Consider the following 18,914-nt stretch of genomic DNA (forward strand, 5'->3'; position numbering starts at 1 on the left):
TCTCACGATCACTCGAGATAAATTCCATGAAGTGATACAAGTGAGCGTGGGTTTGAAGACTTATATGATATTTCACATACTTTTATTTGTCAAAGTCAAATTTAAATTTTATTTGCATATATAAATCGTTTGCATATGGTAACAGAATAAAATCATGGAATATGTATTCAAAATCTATTTTTCTATACTGCATTTATTCACTCCATAATTATATGAAGACTTTATTTTTTTACTTAATTTAAACCCAACTAATATTTCATTACTTTATTTAATTATGTGCAAAATTTATTTTTTACCTAATTTAAACCCTTCAAATATCCACTTCCCTTATTTAATGTGTTAGAAATCATCATCATCACTATATATATAGAGATATAACCAAGAACGTAAAACTTATCAAACATATTGAAATGAGTGACATTTCAAATGCTTCGGGAAAGAAAAACCTACAAGGTTTGTTACTAATGTTTCACCCAACAACACTTCCCCAACAACACCACTGTCTGACATCACAAATGGTAAGATTCATATTTAAGCATTCTGTTTATATTTGAAGTGCTTAAATGTTTATAATCTTCAATTTGTATAATTCATTTCTCTTTATATTTCATTTTGAGTTTTTGATATATATACCATTGTTCCTTAGTGAATGCATCCTCTTCATCCAATGCTCTAAAAACACCAGCACATTCAACGTTACAAACAATATCCCACAAAGGTACATCTTCTTATATGTTATGCATCTTTCTTATTACACTTTCGTTTTTATATTTGCTTATCTATTGTACTATTAATATTTTTTAATATTTCTCCCCCGTTTATGATACGAATCTTCATTTCAGAAAATAATTTTTTCATACCACCTAATTGTCGAGTTACTCGAAACCTTTCGCAATTACCTAAGGCTACCCCGTCTCATAACATCATACAACCGAATGTTCAATCCACATTTATTTCCTCAAGATCGCCACTTTCACAGCTAACCAATCAAGGTAAAGTATTCTTAATTTCTTTTATATTATATTTACATCCACTTCTTAAATCATATAACATCAATTCCAACTTCCCAATATATAAACTTTTAACATTTAATTTTTAATACATATATGTCTATAATATCTAATTTGTATAACTAATTTTTTCCTTTAATATCTTATTTAATTTAATGTTTTATATATACTTTTCCTCTTTAGTTCATTCACCCTCTTCATCAAATGCTTTAAAAACACCATCAACTCAGACAATACAAAGAAATTCCCACAAAGGTACATTTTGTTATATGTTATGTCTCTTTTGTATTGCATTTTTTGTTTTTTTATTTGCTTATGTGTATTAAATTCGTATATTTTATTTATATATTTCGCTAATTTATCATATAAATTTTCTTTTTCAGAAAATAATTTCTTCATACCTCCTAATTGTCGAGTTGCTCGAAATTTTACCGAATTACCTTCAGAAATCACAGGTCAAGGTAAGTTATTATTAAGTTCTTTAATATTATATTTACATCCACATCTTAAATCATATAACCACAATTATATATTTCCAATATTAACCGTTAAAGTAAGGAAATAACAATTTTGAACCTACCATATACTTCCTCTACTTCAAATGAACATACAAATCAAAATCCCACACCTTTCAATGTTATTAACTCGCATCATAAACCTGCTCATACTTCTCCTACTATTTAATTACTAATTAGTACATATACGTCTTTATTCTATCATAATTTTATTTATATAATCTCTAATATTATATCTTATCTCAGCTTTCAAAAATCCTTCACAAACATTAACAATACAAGCATCCAGATTATCAAGTGCTCCAGACTTTTCCAACAACCAGGATACAATTCAGCACAACACAACTCATTCAACAACAACGAAACGGAAACAATTTAATACAAAAGATATTCCATTTTTTGAGTTGAATGAAGATTTCGTTGAACCTCCAAGTAGCCATATTGTTCAACTTGATCGTTTATCTATTAATAATGATCAACTTCATCATTCAGTTGTGTTATTATATATTTTATTCATACATACAGTTACACATTTTTCAGTTGGTACCAGCGTTAACTATAAAGAAAAGAAAAAAAGAGGCAGACCAATTTCTACAAAAAAGAAGACACAAATATGTATGCCTTCTACTTTAAATGCTCAGAATGATGTAACCGGTAACAATCAGAGTAAATATATCGGAATAAGCAAAGGTATTATATCCACACCACAAATTATTTGTCATGACAATGAAAGATAAAGTTACCCTATTACATTTAAAGCATACCACAAATTAAATTTGGTAAATTTGTTTATTTATTTATAGATTATTTGGATTCTGGAGATGTTGTATATGTTTGCTCAGTATGTAAAGCTAAGGTCTGGCAGGGAGAAGCAATTCGAGGAAATAAAGATTTAAAGAAAACATGTTATTCCATTTGTTGTTACAATGGAAAAGTTGAACTACCCAGTCTGATTCACCCACCTGAGTTGTTGCTTAATTTATATAGCGGTCTTTCAGAAAAAAGTCAAAACTTTATACAGAATATACGTCGATACAATATGATGTTCGCATTCACATCTATGGCTGGAAAGATTGATCACGCCATTAACTCAGGAGGTGGTCCTTATGTTTATCGAATGCATGGCCAAAATTATCATATTGGAGGCAGCTTACTTCCAGAAGAGGGTGAATCACCAAGATTTTGCCAGTTGTACATATATGATACAGATCATGAGGTTCAAAACAGATTCAAATCATGCGAGTATGTGAATACCCTATATTGTATAAATCCATTACTTATATATATATATATATATATATATATATATATATATTACTACAAAAAATTTATATCCATTATTTTTTTATTATGTTATTGTAGGTCTAATAAGAAGAAAAAGACCACATCTAATGAGTCCATGGCAAATCCGTTTTCTCTTGAGTTCTGGACTATTCACGAGTTGATGGGCTTATTGGATTTCATTAATCCACTGGTTAAACAATTTAGAATGGCACGTGATCGCTTTGGTTCAAATCCAACATAGCGTATTAGGTTGAAATTGATTGGCTCAAGAGAAAATGATGGTAGGCAGTATAATCTTCCTACCACAAATGAGGTAGCTGCCCTCATTATAGGTGACATTGATGGGTATGATTTGAGGGATATCATATTGGAAACACAAAGTCGACAACTTCAACGTATTAATGAGTTGCATCCTCAGTATCTTGCACTTCAATATCCTTTATTATTCCCTTATGCCGAGGATGGATTTCGAGTCGATATACTACATCGTGGTGTTGAAGATCCAGAATCTGATGGACGAATAAGGTTGACCATGCGAGAGTTTTTTTCTTATCGTATACAACAGAGAACCGATGAAATATCATTGATATTACGTTCAAGAAAACTATTCCAACAGTTTTTGGTTGATTCGTATACAATGGTTGAAAATGAACGACTTAATTATATTAGGTTTAACCAGCCAACATTACGCGTGACACCTTATCGCAACTTGGCCCAGGCAGCTGAAGATGGCATTGAAGATGCTTCTTTGATGGGAAACCGTATTATTATACCATCTTCTTTTACTGGCGGCAGCCGTTACATGCAACAAAACTACTTAGATGCGATGACTCTGGTTAAGTGGTTTGGTTATCCAGATCTTTTTTTAACCCTTACATGTAATCCCAAATGGCCAGAAGTCATTAGATTTGTTGAAGCCGAGAATCTCAAACCGGAAGACAGGCCAGATATTCTGACACGAATTTTCAAAATTAAACTTGATTCATTAATCAGTCGATTGAAGGATGAAAAAACTTTGGGTGAAGTCGCTGGAGGTATCATTCTTATATATTTTTTAGTCATTAACATTATAACTTTTTGATAATTTTATCTTTTAACCCTGATTGCTTTCTTTGCTCACACAGTTGTATATACGATTGAGTTTCAAAAGAGGGGCCTGCCACATTGTCATGTATGTCTGTTTTTGGAAAAAAATTCTAAAATTCCAAATCCTGAAGACATAGACCGTGTTATATGTGCTGAATTGCCAGACAAGGATAGTGAACCCGATTTGTATCAGATTGTTTGTGATAACATGATACACGGACCCTGTGGCAACGATCAACCATTTATGTCGTGTATGAAAAAAGGCAAATGTTCAAAACGATTTCCAAGGTAATTTACCGATCATACATATATCGATGAAGATGGTTATCCTATTTACCGGAGACGTAACGATGGAAATAATGTCGTTAAAAACGGTGTTTCTTTAGAAAACAGGTATACACAAATCTTTTTCAATGATTTACTCAATTTTAATTCCTTAAATTTGTTTTGTTTTTATGAAATATATTATTATATGTTTAAATACATAAATATCAATAAACAAGTTAAATTAAAATTGTACTAATATTTTATTTTTAAACGGATACTGTAATCTATAAAAAAATATTACTCATTATATATGTTTTCTTATGTTCTTCGTATGTTAACCTCAAATTATCATTTATTGTTATTTATGACATTTTTCTTGATTTTTCAGAAATGTTGTTCCATATAATAAGATCCTTCTATATCAAGCTCACATGAATATAGAGTGGTGTAACCAAGTTGGATCGATAAAGTATCTTTTTAAGTATATTAACAAAGGACCGGATACGATAACATCATCTATTGTTGATTCAACACAAAAGAAGAAACAACAGATAGAAAATAACGACCATGACGAAATTGGTGAGTTCTATAACACAAACAACCAGTTGTTTCGAACACCGTCTGTCGAAAGGTTGTCATTTCACCTCGAACACAAACAACCTGTTGTTTTTAAACCAAACCAACATGTTAATCAGGTTGTTTCTAAACCGACTGTCGCTGTTTCTCAATTTTTAGCTTGGATGGAATGTAACAAGCATGATGAAGATGCACGGAAGTTATCATATGTTGAATTCCCAACTAAATATGTTTGGAATAAATCAGATAAGATATGGACAAAAAGAAAAACCAAGTCCAAGGCACTCGGTCGATTAAACCATGTTTCTCCCAAGTCTGGTGACATTTATTACCTACGGATTTTGTTGAACAAAATCAAGGGTCCTACATGCTATGAAGATATCAGGACAATTAACGACACTGTATATGAGTCTTACAAAGATGCTTGCTATGCTCTTGGTCTATTAGATGATGATAGAGAGTACATTTCATCAATAAACGAAACACATCATTGGGCCACTGCTTCTTTCTGCCGGTCTCTCTTTGTTATGTTGATTACATCAGATAGTTTGTCAATTCCTGCTCATGTTTTTGAAGAGACATAAATGTCTTTCTGATGATGTCATTCACGTTCGTGAACAAGAAATCGGCGTCAGAGGTAAATACACTAATTTATAGTTATTTTTAATTCAAACTAATTAATTTCTTCTTGAAAATAAAATCAATTAATTTCAACTTTAAATAAAACGGATAAAAACTAATGAACAAAAGGTCATATTTAAATGTTCAAGAAGTTCATTTTTATTAATTGCCCTAAAATTTCATTTTCCCCTACATTTTAATTTGATTCCAAAACAACCCAATTATTGTTCATATACAATTGGTACTTGAACGGAACTATATTGCTTAAAAATGACCTTTATGCACAAATTTTACATAAAACATAATCAACAATTATTTTTGCCATTTTCACAAAAAAATTATTATTTTGCATCATTTATACCTTATGCATGTAAACTAACAAAAAAAGCAAGTCGCAATTACATCATTTATAGTCGTTAAAAAGGTCTTAACATAAGCCATTTACATAGCTATAACTATATTTAATTTCGTTGTTTATTGTATTTTCAGGCTTGAAGTTAAAAGAGGATGCAATTTTCAACCTTACGTTGTCATACATCGAGAAATCATTATTGAGTTCTGGATTGAGTTTGAAGCAGATACCAAACATGCCGTTTCCTGATCATAGATACATTCAAGAGTCATGAAATATGTTAATTCAAGATGAGCTTAACTATGATCCCGGTATTATTGAAGTTGAGCATCAAGATTTGTATTCCAAATTAAATGTCGAGCAAAAAAATGTTTATCACACCATTATGAATGCGGTTAACAACAAAAAAGGTGGTGTCTTTTTCCTTTACGGTTACGGAGGAACCGGAAAAACATTTGTTTGGAAGACCTTGTCTGGTGCTATTAGATCAAAAGGTGAAATTGTTATCAACGTTGCTTCAAGTGGAATTGCAGCACTATTGCTCCCTGGTGGTAGGACAGCGCATTCAAGATTTATTATCCCAATTAACTTGACCGTGGATTCATTTTGTTCTATCGCGCCAGACAGTGACCTTGCTGCACTACTAAACAAAGCGAGACTTATCATTTGGGATGAAGCTCCGATGATGCACCGTCATTGTTTTGAAGCATTTGATAGGACACTTAAAGACATTATCCGTTCATCTGATAGGAATAAAGCGTTTGGCGGCAAGACCATTGTATTTGGAGGTGACTTTAGACAAATTCTTCCAGTAATACAAAGAGGTAATCGTTCGGATATTGTGCAGGCATCGTTACATTCATCAAGATTATGGAGTGAATGTACAGTTTTACGTTTAACGGTAAACATGAGGCTTTAGGTTGGTTGTCCAACTAATGATTTGGATGAGACAAAAGCATTTGCACAATGGATTCTTAAAATTGGTGAAGGTAATATTGGTGGTCCTAATGATGGTGAAGCTGAAGTTGAATTTCCAGAAGATGTTATCATTCACTTGAATTTCCAGAAGATGTGACCATATTCATTCAATTGTATCGACCATTTATCCGTCTTTTGAAGACCATCTTGATGACCCATCATATTTTCAAGATAAGGCTATTTTGGTCCCTACAAATGAAGAAGTCGATGCTATCAATGACTACATGTTAGGATTGATGAAAGACGAAGGGAAAACTTATATGAGTTCGGATTCTTTATGTGAGACAGAGTCAGCAGATTGTTTTGAGGAATCAGTTTACTCTCCGGATATACTGAATGCTTTTAAGGCATCTGGAATTCCCAACCATAAACTCACATTAAAAACAGGTGTTCCGGTCATGTTGCTTCGTAATATTGACCAAACCAAAGGTCTATGCAATGGTACAAGGTTACAAATAGTTAGGCTTGGAAAACATGTCATTGAGGCACGCATTATAGCCGGTAGATTCTTCAATGAGACTACTTATATACCTCGCATGAAGTTAACTCCGTCTGATAAAAGAATCCCCTTCCGTTTTCAGCGGAGACAATTTCCCGTAGTTGTTTGTTTTGCTATGACCATTAACAAGAGTCAAGGGCAGTCATTATCAACTGTTGGATTGTATTTACGTAGACCCGTCTTTACTCATGGTCTGTTATATGTAGCTGTATCTCGCGTGACAAGTAAAAAAGGCTTGAAGGTACTCATATGTGATGAGGAAGGTCGTCCAACCAATAAAACAAAAAATGTTGTGTACAAGGAGGTCCTTCAATGATTATAGATAATCAGACATTTCTTTTTATTTATTTAGACATTTAAATATAAACAATAAAACGACGTGTCTTTATGTTACTTTATCATATTTAATTTTATTGTGTTCGTTTTTTATGATATCATCTTAAATAATCAGGGTCCTTGATTGTGTTTTCTTTATATGTTTTACACCCTTAAATCAAATGTGTTAATTTAATAAACATATGAAACAGTCCAAAGTCTAAAACCTGCAAAAGACAGCTTTTAGTTTATTGAATAAACAATTATTTTCCTTTGTTTCTTATAAGTAGATAAATTCATATTATTGGTAATGTACATTTAAGATTTCATTATAAGTAAAGAAACTAAAAGGGGCCTAAAATATATGACGGGTTGAGGGAAATACTCACTCTATTATTTTATACAAATTATAATTTGTGATTATATCCAGAAAAATCAAAATTAAAACAACACGTTTTGATCCCTAAAATAAATACAACAGGTCATAAGCAAATATAAATGTGTCATTGTATCTTTTTTTTCTGCCACTTGAATATCAAACCTGCAAGTTGACACAATACTAGCAATCAGCAGGATGTCAAAGACATCACATGATATTAATACTTTGAATATAAAATAAATACATAATATCATATTCAAATGAACAGTTGCTGTACCTATTGATGATCTTCAAAACTGAAAAGGGTACCAAAACTATAACCATTATCTGAATAAGATATTAACAATAAAATTATCATCATAATGAATTAAGAAGCAATTAATAACATAAAGGATACAACCGCTCGAGCATTATCATCTGAGAAGTCAAATTGGTAGCAATTTAAATAAAGGATGTGGGTGGTTACAAAGGCGATCAAAGGAGCTGCAACCATGACACGTGTAGCTTCACTTTTTATACTGAAAGCTCTTAGTATTTATACTATTAGAGAAAATCCAATAACTGTTGCTACAGATGAGTAATCTAGCTTCTCTGTCATTTTCACATCCCTGAAGGGTAAAATGATCATCTGACATTTCAACAAGAAAACTTACGTTGTTTCTTTTAATATGTTAAGTGAGAAAAATGGTGCCTTATCGTTTCTAAATAGAAGGGTAAAATGGTCATTTACTCAGATTCAGTTGTATGAGAGAAATGTGCAAAAGGGTAATCTTTAAAGATGTGGTAGGGATGAAAGTCAGGAGGAGAATTGAAGTTTGAAAGGATATTACTTACCTACTGTGATAAACAACACTCCAAAATAAGAAGTTCATTGATAATGTCCCATAGATATGCCATAATCCAGTGTATTCATAGAAAGTTTGTTTGTTTGGCCTTAAAGGGAGCTTGTAATTCACAAGAATGAAGAAGGATACCCATCCATGAAATTGAACAGCAAGATTAACAGCAGAAAGTGCCACAGACACAGGTTCCTGGAATCAAGATTCAAGAATGAATAATAATCAAAGAGTTGATATAATGTAGAAGAATAAAGAATTTGAGACACCACAATCCAAAAGGCACGTCTGAGTGGCCATTTTCCATGATATTTGACAGGTGTATCGCCAGCTGTCTCTCTTTCTTCTTCCCTAACAAGCATACATTGGTATCTGCAGCCACTGAGACAATCCAATTTTTTCCATTTTATGTATAGTGGCTCTTGTAGATACCATGGATCACTCACGAATTTCCCATTGGATGTCAAATTGCAGTGTTGGAAGCATACATCTCGAAATAATAGTAAAAAAAAATTGGATTAAAATTGGCAGAAAAATATTTATTTTGTTTAAATAAGTCAAAGCTCTTTTATATTTTGATAGAATTAGTTCATAAGGGTTAATAAAAATGATATGATTATTGTTAAAGGATTTTAAAATAAGCAAATAACTGATGCAAATGCATTATCACACAAAGATAGATGTCAAGAAATTCTAATTATGATGCCCCTGGTCAAAATCCAAACTTGCCTTGAAGCTTTTGCTGATGGATTATGTAATTTGTCACATGAAAACGGTTTTATAGCGATTTGATTGGAAATTACTCAGGGATTTTGAGGGAAAATATTGCGATCGTGATCATACTCAAGTACAAAATCGAGATGATATGATGCTGATTTTTAGTGCTATCATGCATACAGTTCTGATTTGAGAGGTAGATAGAGGGAAATTTCAGAAGCTACGATTCCATTCCTGTGTCCCTCACACAATCCAATTTCCTCATGTTTCTATATCTCCAATTCAATAGAGATCATAACCAAATATAAAAATACCTACAATAGAGAACTTTTCTCCTTAAATAAATCTCACAATACAGATCATAAACAAATATAAAAACGTACAAAATTAGGGAGGATTTTTTTTATAAAAATTGGAAAGAAATCTCACAAAAACTATGTAAATAAGGAAAAAAATATAACACGAAGCAAATATAAAAACCTAGGAAATTAGGGACAAAAACTCATTATTTTGATCTTTTAGAACATACCTCACCAATCCCTCTCCGTTGTCATTCCCAAGTATCCGATTTCACCATTTTCTTAGCCTGGCACCCTTGCTGAGTCGCTGAGTCCCTGACTGAAATCTCTCTTAAAATCGGCTACACTTCTTGCCCCTGTCTCTCATCCTATGATCGACCTCTGTTGGTAGACTCATACTCACTCACTGATCAAACCCGTTGCTGACAAGCCGTCTCTACGACTCTCCGAACCTCCGTCCTCCATTGTTGCCGTCCTCTTCGCCGATTGCACTGTTTTTTCTGTTATTCTCCACCTCTTCTTTTTTCTTGAAAATTAGATCTTCAAGATCAGGTACGTCGTCTTTATTTTCTTTTGAAAATCCCGTCTTCAGCGACTTCACTTTATAGTCTGCATTCTTGAATCAGTACTTGTAAGTTTTAAGTGATAAAAACAAACATATGTGAAGGTTCCTAAAATATCTAGGGCTAATAGTGTATGCGTATGAAACACAAAATATTTTAATTTTTAATGTTAATTCATTATTATTGTATTAAATATAAAGGTTTATATATGTTGTTTGTTTTTAATTTGATTTGTTTATCTTGATTAACGACTGTGTTTATCAAAAAATGAAACATGTTACTTGGTACCAATGCTATTTTAAAAAGTTAAGTTTGAATCTATTTTTTCTAAATTTCAAAATTAAATTCACAAATCTCATAACCGTGATATCCCAAAAATTGCATATTTTAGTTATGTTGTTATTAATGGTTTAAAGGTAAAAAGACATTGTTATTTCATACCAGTATGCCATAATTTATAATATATATTTTTTTCCTTTTTTTTCTTTTTTTATTATGTAAATTCAGTATAAAACCTTCGTAAATTTTTTGTTATTTTATAATTGTAAAAATACGACAAAATAAATATATAAATATATATATATATATATATATATATATATATATATATATATATATATATATATATATATATACCAACATTCCCAAATTGGCTATGCATTGTATATTTATTTTTACTACACATTTTATAACAACAAATTTGCATTTTTTTCTTTGTACCTTTAATTATAAACCCATACTTGCTGAAAGTTACATATTTTTTTGTTATAAAAGTCCCGTTTAAGCATTATACTTAATAAACATTTAACTTCATACAATCATTATTTTGTACACAAACAGATAAATGGCTCAAACCACAATTGCTAATTGTAGCAACCCTTCGTCCTTGATCATCTACTCTGAAAATGAAGATTTCCTACATAAATTTGATTTCCATAGTGTTGCTGATCTCCAACTTGTACATCAGGTTTATATACACCACTTTCATTTAAAATATATAAATTATGTGAAATTGTTTTTATATTATTTATATCTTAATCGTTGATTTTTATTATTTTATATTAAAATTTAAACTGACATTGACATTTTTTTAGGAAAAAACTTTAATTGTTGTCGGTACGATTAAACAAGTATGTGCTGAAGGGGAATGAGCTTGTTTTACTTGTACTAGATATCAACAGAAAGTCGAAAAACACATTTTAATCCATGATGATCAGTTTCTAGATAAAAAAGTTTTTTATTGTAACACTTCAAGCTGCATGAACAAAGTCATTTATGTTGTTCACAGGTTTTGAAACTTATTTTATAAATATTATTATATTGTTCTGTTAAATTATAAAAAAATTATATTACTAAATCTATTTACATCAATGCTTTCAGTTTTAAAATCACCATTATAGTTGAAGATATTACCGGTTCAGTTTCACTTACTTTATATGATTGTGACGCAAAAAAGCTTATAAAAAAACGCACAAGAGTTGGTTCATCAGTTTTATGAGGTTATCCATATTAACTTTATTTACATAGAACAAATTTATTATTTTGTGTATCTATTTTTATAAAGATTCTTTTTTTTAGGATGGTAATAACGAAATTTATCCATATGCTCTTAATATACTATTGGAGAAAAAGCTGGCGTTCAAAATTCAAATTTCACATGACATTTTGAAGAACAAAACAGAAGGTCATGCTATGTCAAGGATCACATCTAACAAATCAATCATAGATGAATTGGAAAAAATATTGAAAATGGATCGGGTAAAATTCTTTACCGTCAATACTACAAATTTTGTACTTATTATCATTTCAATTTGTATGTCATGAAAGATTAAATTTTATGTTTTTCTAATATTACTATCTTATTACTATCTTATTATTTCTTTCTTTTGCAGTTATCATTATTGACTTTTGAACTAATTATTGAAATTCTTTCACGAACAACATTACAAACATTTGTTATTATACGTTGTACAAATAAGTATTATGGAAATCTAACATACAACAAGCATGTTCTTCATAACTACAACCGTAGAAATAATGTGGTTTGTGGGGTTATCGTTCAACAAAAAAAACAATGGGGAAATATAGAGCGTCGGTTTGTTTTGTCTTCTGCTAGCAACAATCTTGACATTGATTGGTTACCACATACTTGTACGATTTTAGCATCATCCTTGTGCGGACTCCTTCTTGTTGAATCCTATGATCCAAATGAATACATTTCAAAGATTTTATTTGTTACCAAACCAACGACTACAGATGTCAAATCGATACCGTTTCCGAGCTCTGAATACACTGCGGTAAAGTTTGCTTTCGTGGTTATCACTTCAAACCCGTTACATTTCAAGGTCATTCGACTGTCATACACAATGCCATCATAAGAGTTTATATGTAGTATATTTTATGTTATTAATTTACTTTATTATTTACTTATATCTTATTTTATTTGTAGTGATATGCTTAAGAAAAAAGTGGACTACGATTACTACAACATAGAATTGTTTTCATCTACTACATGGCAATGGAGGGAGTTTCAAAATATCCAGTTACCATCATCTGTTTATCCTATTTCTGATGAGGCAGTTACAAATGGCGGTGTAGTTTACTTCTTATTATCTAATGATACCATATTGCGATTTGATATTTATTCAGAAGAACATACACTTATATATGCACCTTCTATTATTAATGACTTCAAACCGTATGCATCGAGACTGATCAAGTTTCACGGAAAATTGGGATATTTCTCTGTAAGTGGAGATTGTTTTAGGTCTATTTGGGTTTTCATTCACAATCGATGGGTTAAAGTAGATGTTAGTACTTACAATGAAGGTGCACATGAATGGTGGGATTATAGAAACAATACCCTATATTTCTTTAAAGGAAATACGATTGAACATGTGGTTCCGGCACATCCTTCTCAACAAGTTTTTTCAATCCGTTCTGATTTTGATACAGTCACAATGCCAAGTAGATATTAGTGGTTATATATATTTTATTTTGCATTCGAACATAGTTGTTTTTTTTAATGAACTATTTAAATATTTTATATTACTTTATGATTTATTACTTTTTTTTATTATTTTATTTGCAGTAAATGTTTTGGTAATTTTTTTAATACCTTCCCCGCGTTTAACGCGGGTTATAATCTAGTTTTATTATCAAATGAAAAGGTGAATCCTTGCTTGTACAACCCATGAAAGGAAATAATATTTCTCGCCATCTCTGACGAGTAAAATCAATTATTCAAATCTAAAGTTAACCCATTATTAAGCAATAAAGAATAAACTCCAATCTTGGTCACACGTGATACTTTCCTATTGCCCATGATTAAGTTTATCTTCCCGTGCTCCACTTCTTCACTACTTCTTAGGCCCTGCAAATCATTACAAATGTGAATACCACAACCTGTATCAAGCACCCAAGAGTTAGTATGCAATGAGTTATTAGACAATATGGTATAAATACCTGCATGGGTAGGTTTAACTTTCCCATCCTTTACATCCTGCAAGAATTTGGGGCAGCTTCGCTTCCAGTGCCCGTTTTCCTGGAAGTAGAAGCATTGTGCTTCCTTTGGGTTTGAAGAAGGAGGAATGGAACCTTTCTTGGTTCCACTTGAAGAGGAGCCATCAAGAGATTTTCCCTTGGTACCCTTTGAAGGGGTCTTTCTCTTCTTCTCCTTTCCCTGCCCAATTGCCAAGACAGGAGCAGTAGTAGGAGTAGGAGTAACAACTGATTTACTTTTAAGGCCACTTTCAGCGGTCCTTAAAAGTACTTGAAGCTTACTTAGTGTGAATTCCTTCTTGTTCATATGATAAGTCATACGAAACTGATCATAACTTGGAGCTAAGGATTGGAGAATGATGTCAATCGCCATGTCCTCAAGAAAATCCACATTAAGCTTCAATAACTGGTCCACGAACCTTTGCATTTTCTGCAAGTGACCGGTGAGGGGTTCTCCATCTTTCATCCTAGCTGTTATCATGGAGGAAATGATTTCATACCTCTCCTGACGAGCACTATGATGGTACCTATCCATCATATCCTGGTGCATCTCAAAAGGGTAGAAATATTCATAGGATTTTTGGAGTTCTGCTGTCATTGTGGCCAGCATGATGCAAGACACCTTAGTGGCATCTTTCTTATGGGTAGTGTACTCAACAATCTCCTCAGGAGTAGCAGTTGACTCATCGATAACCTTTAGCTCCTTATCGAGGACATACTCTTTGCCCTCGTAGCGAGTAATCATTCTGATGTTCCTAATCCACATTGAAATTGGAACCATCAAAAGTGACTTTCCCACACAAGTTCATTAGGGAAAAAGAGCCTGTAGGGTTTGAGCCAGTAGCAGTGTTGGAAGACATCTGAAAAGAAAGAAAGACAAGTTTTATTAGATAAAGAGTCCTTAATAAGTCACCCAAATGACATATTAAAGCTAGGACCCAACAAACTATTTATAGTTGGAAGAGGGATGCCGTAATCCAAGCTATAAAATATTTGAAGGTAGGTAAATGACGATTTACCAATTTCCACCACGAAAACGAAATAGATTATTAAGTTTTATTGGATTTGAAATTCCTAGATCTTTTGAGATACATTGAACTTTCAATGGCATGTTTGAATCTCGATTGTGCCCTCTCAAGTTTGTGACTGGGATGCCGAGGATCACAAAGAAGGTATGAATAACCATGCAAATTGACTTGGTACCCTTAATTTTTATCACCTAATCGATGTTCCGGTTAACCTCACGCGCTCCACCGATCTATGATAAAATTAAGTTACCCTTTGCCACTCTTACTAGTCCTTGTTAGTGTGCTGGTTAACCACACATGCTCCACTAACGACTTGGTAAGGTATAAAGTGTAATTTCATGGGTTAGCACCTATTTCACATTTTCCTAAAGTAACTAAGATTGGGCATTAATAAAGGTTTAGTTACTTTATAATTTCATTATACTTTTAATGAGTATTAAGGTCCTATCCTACCCGTTCGGCTAACGACCGTCCACCAGTCAAGGAAGCGGTGGGTGAGAGTGGACACCCATTAAGCTGCCAGTTTATAGGCAACAACCTTATACCCCCTTATAGACCGACTTCGTGAATGAGGCCTACTAACGGTAATACTGACTTATTCTTATACATATATATATATATATATATATATATATATATATATATATATATATATATATATATAATAATTAAACTTTTAATATTATAGAAGTATAAGGGTTGAATTTTAAACTTTTAAAATTCGAAGGTTCAATTTGGAATTTATAGTATTAATGTGTGAGACTTTACAAATTCCAAACTTGAGGGAAAGTATTGAAACTATTCAAGACTTTTCATTTCATACCATATGAGTTTAATGGTCCATTAAAGTGAAGACTCTTCACTTTATGTAACCTCTTATTCTTTAATGACACTTTTAAAGAAGTGACTTTTGGTTATCCATAACTTGAGGACAAGTTAGGGACTCCATCACTAGGCATTAAGATCAAGAATCAATTATCAAACAATTCAACAAATAATTCCTATGATCTAACCATAACTCATAAGAACATGAACATTCATATCAAAATTTCAAGAATCATATTAACGCATATAAAACATGGAAATTTGATATTAGCCATTGTAAATGGATTAGAATAAGCATTACACCATCTAAAAAAAGTTTTAAAACACCAAAACAGTTTAGGGTAATGTTTCTAGTCCATTTCCAGCAGCAAAACTCAAAAATCTGCATTCAGGGGCTCCTACTCGTCGAGTGCAAGAACCTACTCGACGAGTAGGATGAATTTTCACATGGACTCGTCGATCCCCCCCATGGACTCGGCGAGTTCATGCTGCAGAGTGCAGATTTTTGAGCTTTTTCTACAAGTTTGCATCAAGTATCAAGAAAACAAGCCTAGGCTCTGATACCACTGTTGGGTTTTGAGCACATTAACACTCCTATGGTGTACATGCAACCCTAGAAACCTTGGATCTATGTTTTCTCTAAAATACATGCAAATTTGATTTCCAAGGTTTACAACCTAACTAGCAAGTTATGGGGTACTTGTAATACAAAACTTTAAGTAGAATAACATACCTTTCTTTTGTGGTTGAATGCTTGGAGTTTTAGAGCCTAGCACCAATAGTGTGGATGCCTCAAGTGGTGTCACAAATCACCCAAAACAACTTGGAAATACTTGAGAGAATATGATGCTTGCTAAAATTGGCCCACCCTTGTTTCTCACACACACACTAGTGCCAATTCTAGAACCAAGGACCTCTTTATATACTATGGAGGATTAGGGTTACACCCTAATACCCATGACTCTTCATTTACCTAGGATCCTTGGGTTAAAAGCTCCATGGACTATCCGTGGACTTCCATTTACTCTTAGCCCATCCTAAATAAATCTTAGCCCATTCCATATATATGCAAGTGTCCATATTTAATTATTTCCATTTGATCATTAAATTAATTACAAAAATCAATTCTTGATCAACACTAATTAAATAATATTAATATATTATAACAAAAAATATATTAATGGATCATAAACATCTTATTCTCAAAAATATATCCATACAAACTGTTAGGTGAAGTGCAACCCAAATGGACCATGCCGGGTCGGGTCAAGTTATACCAAATATAGTTACGAACTTAGACACCTTATCCAACATTAGCAACAAAGAATAAACTCCAATATTAGTGACATGTGTAACTTTCCTATTCCCCATGATCAAGTTTATCTACCCATGTTCCACATTCTCATTTCTTCTTAGTCTCTGCAAATCAGAACATATGTGAATACCGCAACCTGTATCAAGGACCCAAGAATTAGAATAGGGTGAGTTATTAGACAATATAGTGTAAATACCTGCATGGTTGGGTTTCACTTTCCCATCCTTAACATCTTGCAGATACTTTGGGCAGTTTCGCTTCTAGTGCGACTTTTCATGGCAATAGAACCATTCAGCCTCTTTAGGGTTGGCAGAAGGAGTGATAGAACCTCTTTTGGTTCCACTCGAAGAGGAGCCATCAAGGGACTTTCCCTTGGTACCCTTCAAAGGGCTCTTCCTCTTCTTCCCTTTACCTTGCCCGATTGCCAAGACAAGGGCCGCGGTAGGAGTAGGAGTAGTAACAACCGCCTTACCTTTAAGACCAATTTTCGTGGTCTTCAAAAGTCCTTGAAGTTTGCTGAGTGTAAGTTCCTCCTTGTTCATGTGATATGTCATCTGAAATTGATCATAACAAGAAGGTAAGGAGTGAAAAATGATGTCAATTTCCAACTCCTCGGGGAAGTTCACATTCTCTTTCAGCAAACGGTCCGCATACCTTTGCATTTTCTGCATGTAGCCCGTGATGGGTTCACCATCGTTCATTCGGGTTGTTATCATGGAGGAGATGATGTCATACCTCTCTTGACGAGCACTTTGATGGTAGCGGTCCATCAAGTCCTGGTGCATCTCAAAAGGGTAATAGTCCTCATAGGACTTTTGGAGCTCGGCTGTCATCGTGGCCAACAGGATACATGCCACTTTGGTGGCATCTCTCTCATGAGTCCGGTATTCAACGATCTCCTCAGGAGTAGCAGACGACTCATCAAGTTCCTTAAGCTCCTTGTCAAGGACATATTCCTTGTCCTCGTAACGAGTGACCATCCTGATGTTCCGGATCCAATGCATAAATTTGGAACCATCGAAGATGACTCTCCCACAAAGGTTCATGAGAGAGAAGGAGCCGGTAGGGTTTGAGCCAGAAGCAACATTGTTGGAAGACATCTGAAAAAGAAAGAAATACAAGTTTAGATTAGATATAAAGATAGTCCTTAATAAGACACCCAAATGTAATATTAAGGCTAGGACCCAGCACAATATTTTATAACTTAGAAGAGGGATGCCGTAATCCAAGCTATAAAATATTTGAAGGTAGGTGAATGACGATTCACCAATTTCCACCTTGAAAAACGAAATAAATTATTAGGTTTTTAATTGGTTTTGAAACTCCTAGATTCTTTTGAGATTCATTGAACATTTCAATGACATGTTTCAATCTCGATTGTGCCCTTCAGGTTTTGTGACTGGGATGCCGAGGATCACAAAACAAGGTGTGAATTAACCATGCAAATTACTTGGTACTCTTAATGTTTATCACCTAACCGATGTTCCGGTTAACCACACACGCTCCACCGATCTATGATAAACCTTAAGCCACCCTTTGCCTACCTTGTTAAGTCCAGGTTAATGTGCCGGTTAACCACACACGCTCCACTAACGACTTAACCAAAGTGCAAAGTGTAATTTCATGGGTTAGCACCATATTCACATTTTCCTAAAGTAACTAAGATTGGGAGTTTATAAAAACATTTAGTTACTTTATAACCATCATACTTTTAATGAGGATTTAAAGCCATTGTCCTACCCATTCGGCTAACGACCCTCCACCAGTCAAGGAAGCGGTGGGTGAGAGTGGACACCCATTAAGCTTCCATTTTATAGGCAACAACTTTATACCACCTTATGGACCGGCTTCGTGAATGAGGCCTACTAACGGTAAAACGACTTGATCTTATATATATATATATATATATATATATATATATATATATATATATAATTAACTTATAATA

At 33.1% G+C, this 18,914-nt stretch overlaps 2 protein-coding genes and 1 pseudogene across 2 annotated transcripts; 2 read left to right on the plus strand and 1 right to left on the minus strand.

Annotated features, from left to right (window-relative positions):
- Window positions 1–410: 410 nt before the first annotated feature.
- Window positions 411–5,985, plus strand: LOC145106379 (uncharacterized). Its single transcript, XM_079043376.1, has 12 exons — window positions 411–453; window positions 647–718; window positions 1,194–1,265; window positions 1,394–1,471; window positions 1,772–2,215; window positions 2,329–2,767; window positions 2,888–2,999; window positions 3,051–3,843; window positions 3,934–4,183; window positions 4,551–5,262; window positions 5,315–5,375; window positions 5,849–5,985. The coding sequence occupies exons 1-12, from the start codon at window positions 411–413 to the stop codon at window positions 5,983–5,985; spliced, it is 3,213 nt and encodes a 1,070-aa protein (XP_078899502.1).
- A 3-nt stretch (window positions 5,986–5,988) lies between these two features.
- On the plus strand, window positions 5,989–7,504 carry LOC145106381 (uncharacterized). The gene is made up of 3 exons (XM_079043377.1): window positions 5,989–6,522; window positions 6,631–6,700; window positions 6,861–7,504. Exons 1-3 carry the CDS (start codon window positions 5,989–5,991, stop codon window positions 7,502–7,504), a joined length of 1,248 nt encoding a protein of 415 aa, XP_078899503.1.
- Window positions 7,505–7,695: 191 nt separating this feature from the next.
- LOC145106382 (uncharacterized) lies at window positions 7,696–10,199 on the minus strand (annotated as a pseudogene).
- Window positions 10,200–18,914: the final 8,715 nt, after the last annotated feature.

This window comes from Lactuca virosa, chromosome 4, assembly GCF_052849685.1.
Source record: "Lactuca virosa cultivar CGN04683 chromosome 4, Lactuca_virosa_CGN04683_v6, whole genome shotgun sequence".
Taxonomy (NCBI): Eukaryota; Viridiplantae; Streptophyta; class Magnoliopsida; order Asterales; family Asteraceae; genus Lactuca; species Lactuca virosa.

Coding starts and splice junctions, on each gene's coding strand:
- LOC145106379 (XM_079043376.1), top strand. CDS start 411: ATGAGTGACATTTCAAATGCTTCGGGAAAGAAAAACCTACAAG. Junction 5,263..5,314: donor CTTTCTGCCGGTCTCTCTTT/GTTATGTTGATT, acceptor ATGTTTTTGAAG/AGACATAAATGTCTTTCTGA. Junction 5,376..5,848: donor ACAAGAAATCGGCGTCAGAG/GTAAATACACTA, acceptor TTGTATTTTCAG/GCTTGAAGTTAAAAGAGGAT.
- LOC145106381 (XM_079043377.1), top strand. CDS start 5,989: ATGTTAATTCAAGATGAGCTTAACTATGATCCCGGTATTATTGAAGTT. Junction 6,523..6,630: donor ACTTTAGACAAATTCTTCCA/GTAATACAAAGA, acceptor ATGAGGCTTTAG/GTTGGTTGTCCAACTAATGA. Junction 6,701..6,860: donor GATTCTTAAAATTGGTGAAG/GTAATATTGGTG, acceptor CATATTTTCAAG/ATAAGGCTATTTTGGTCCCT.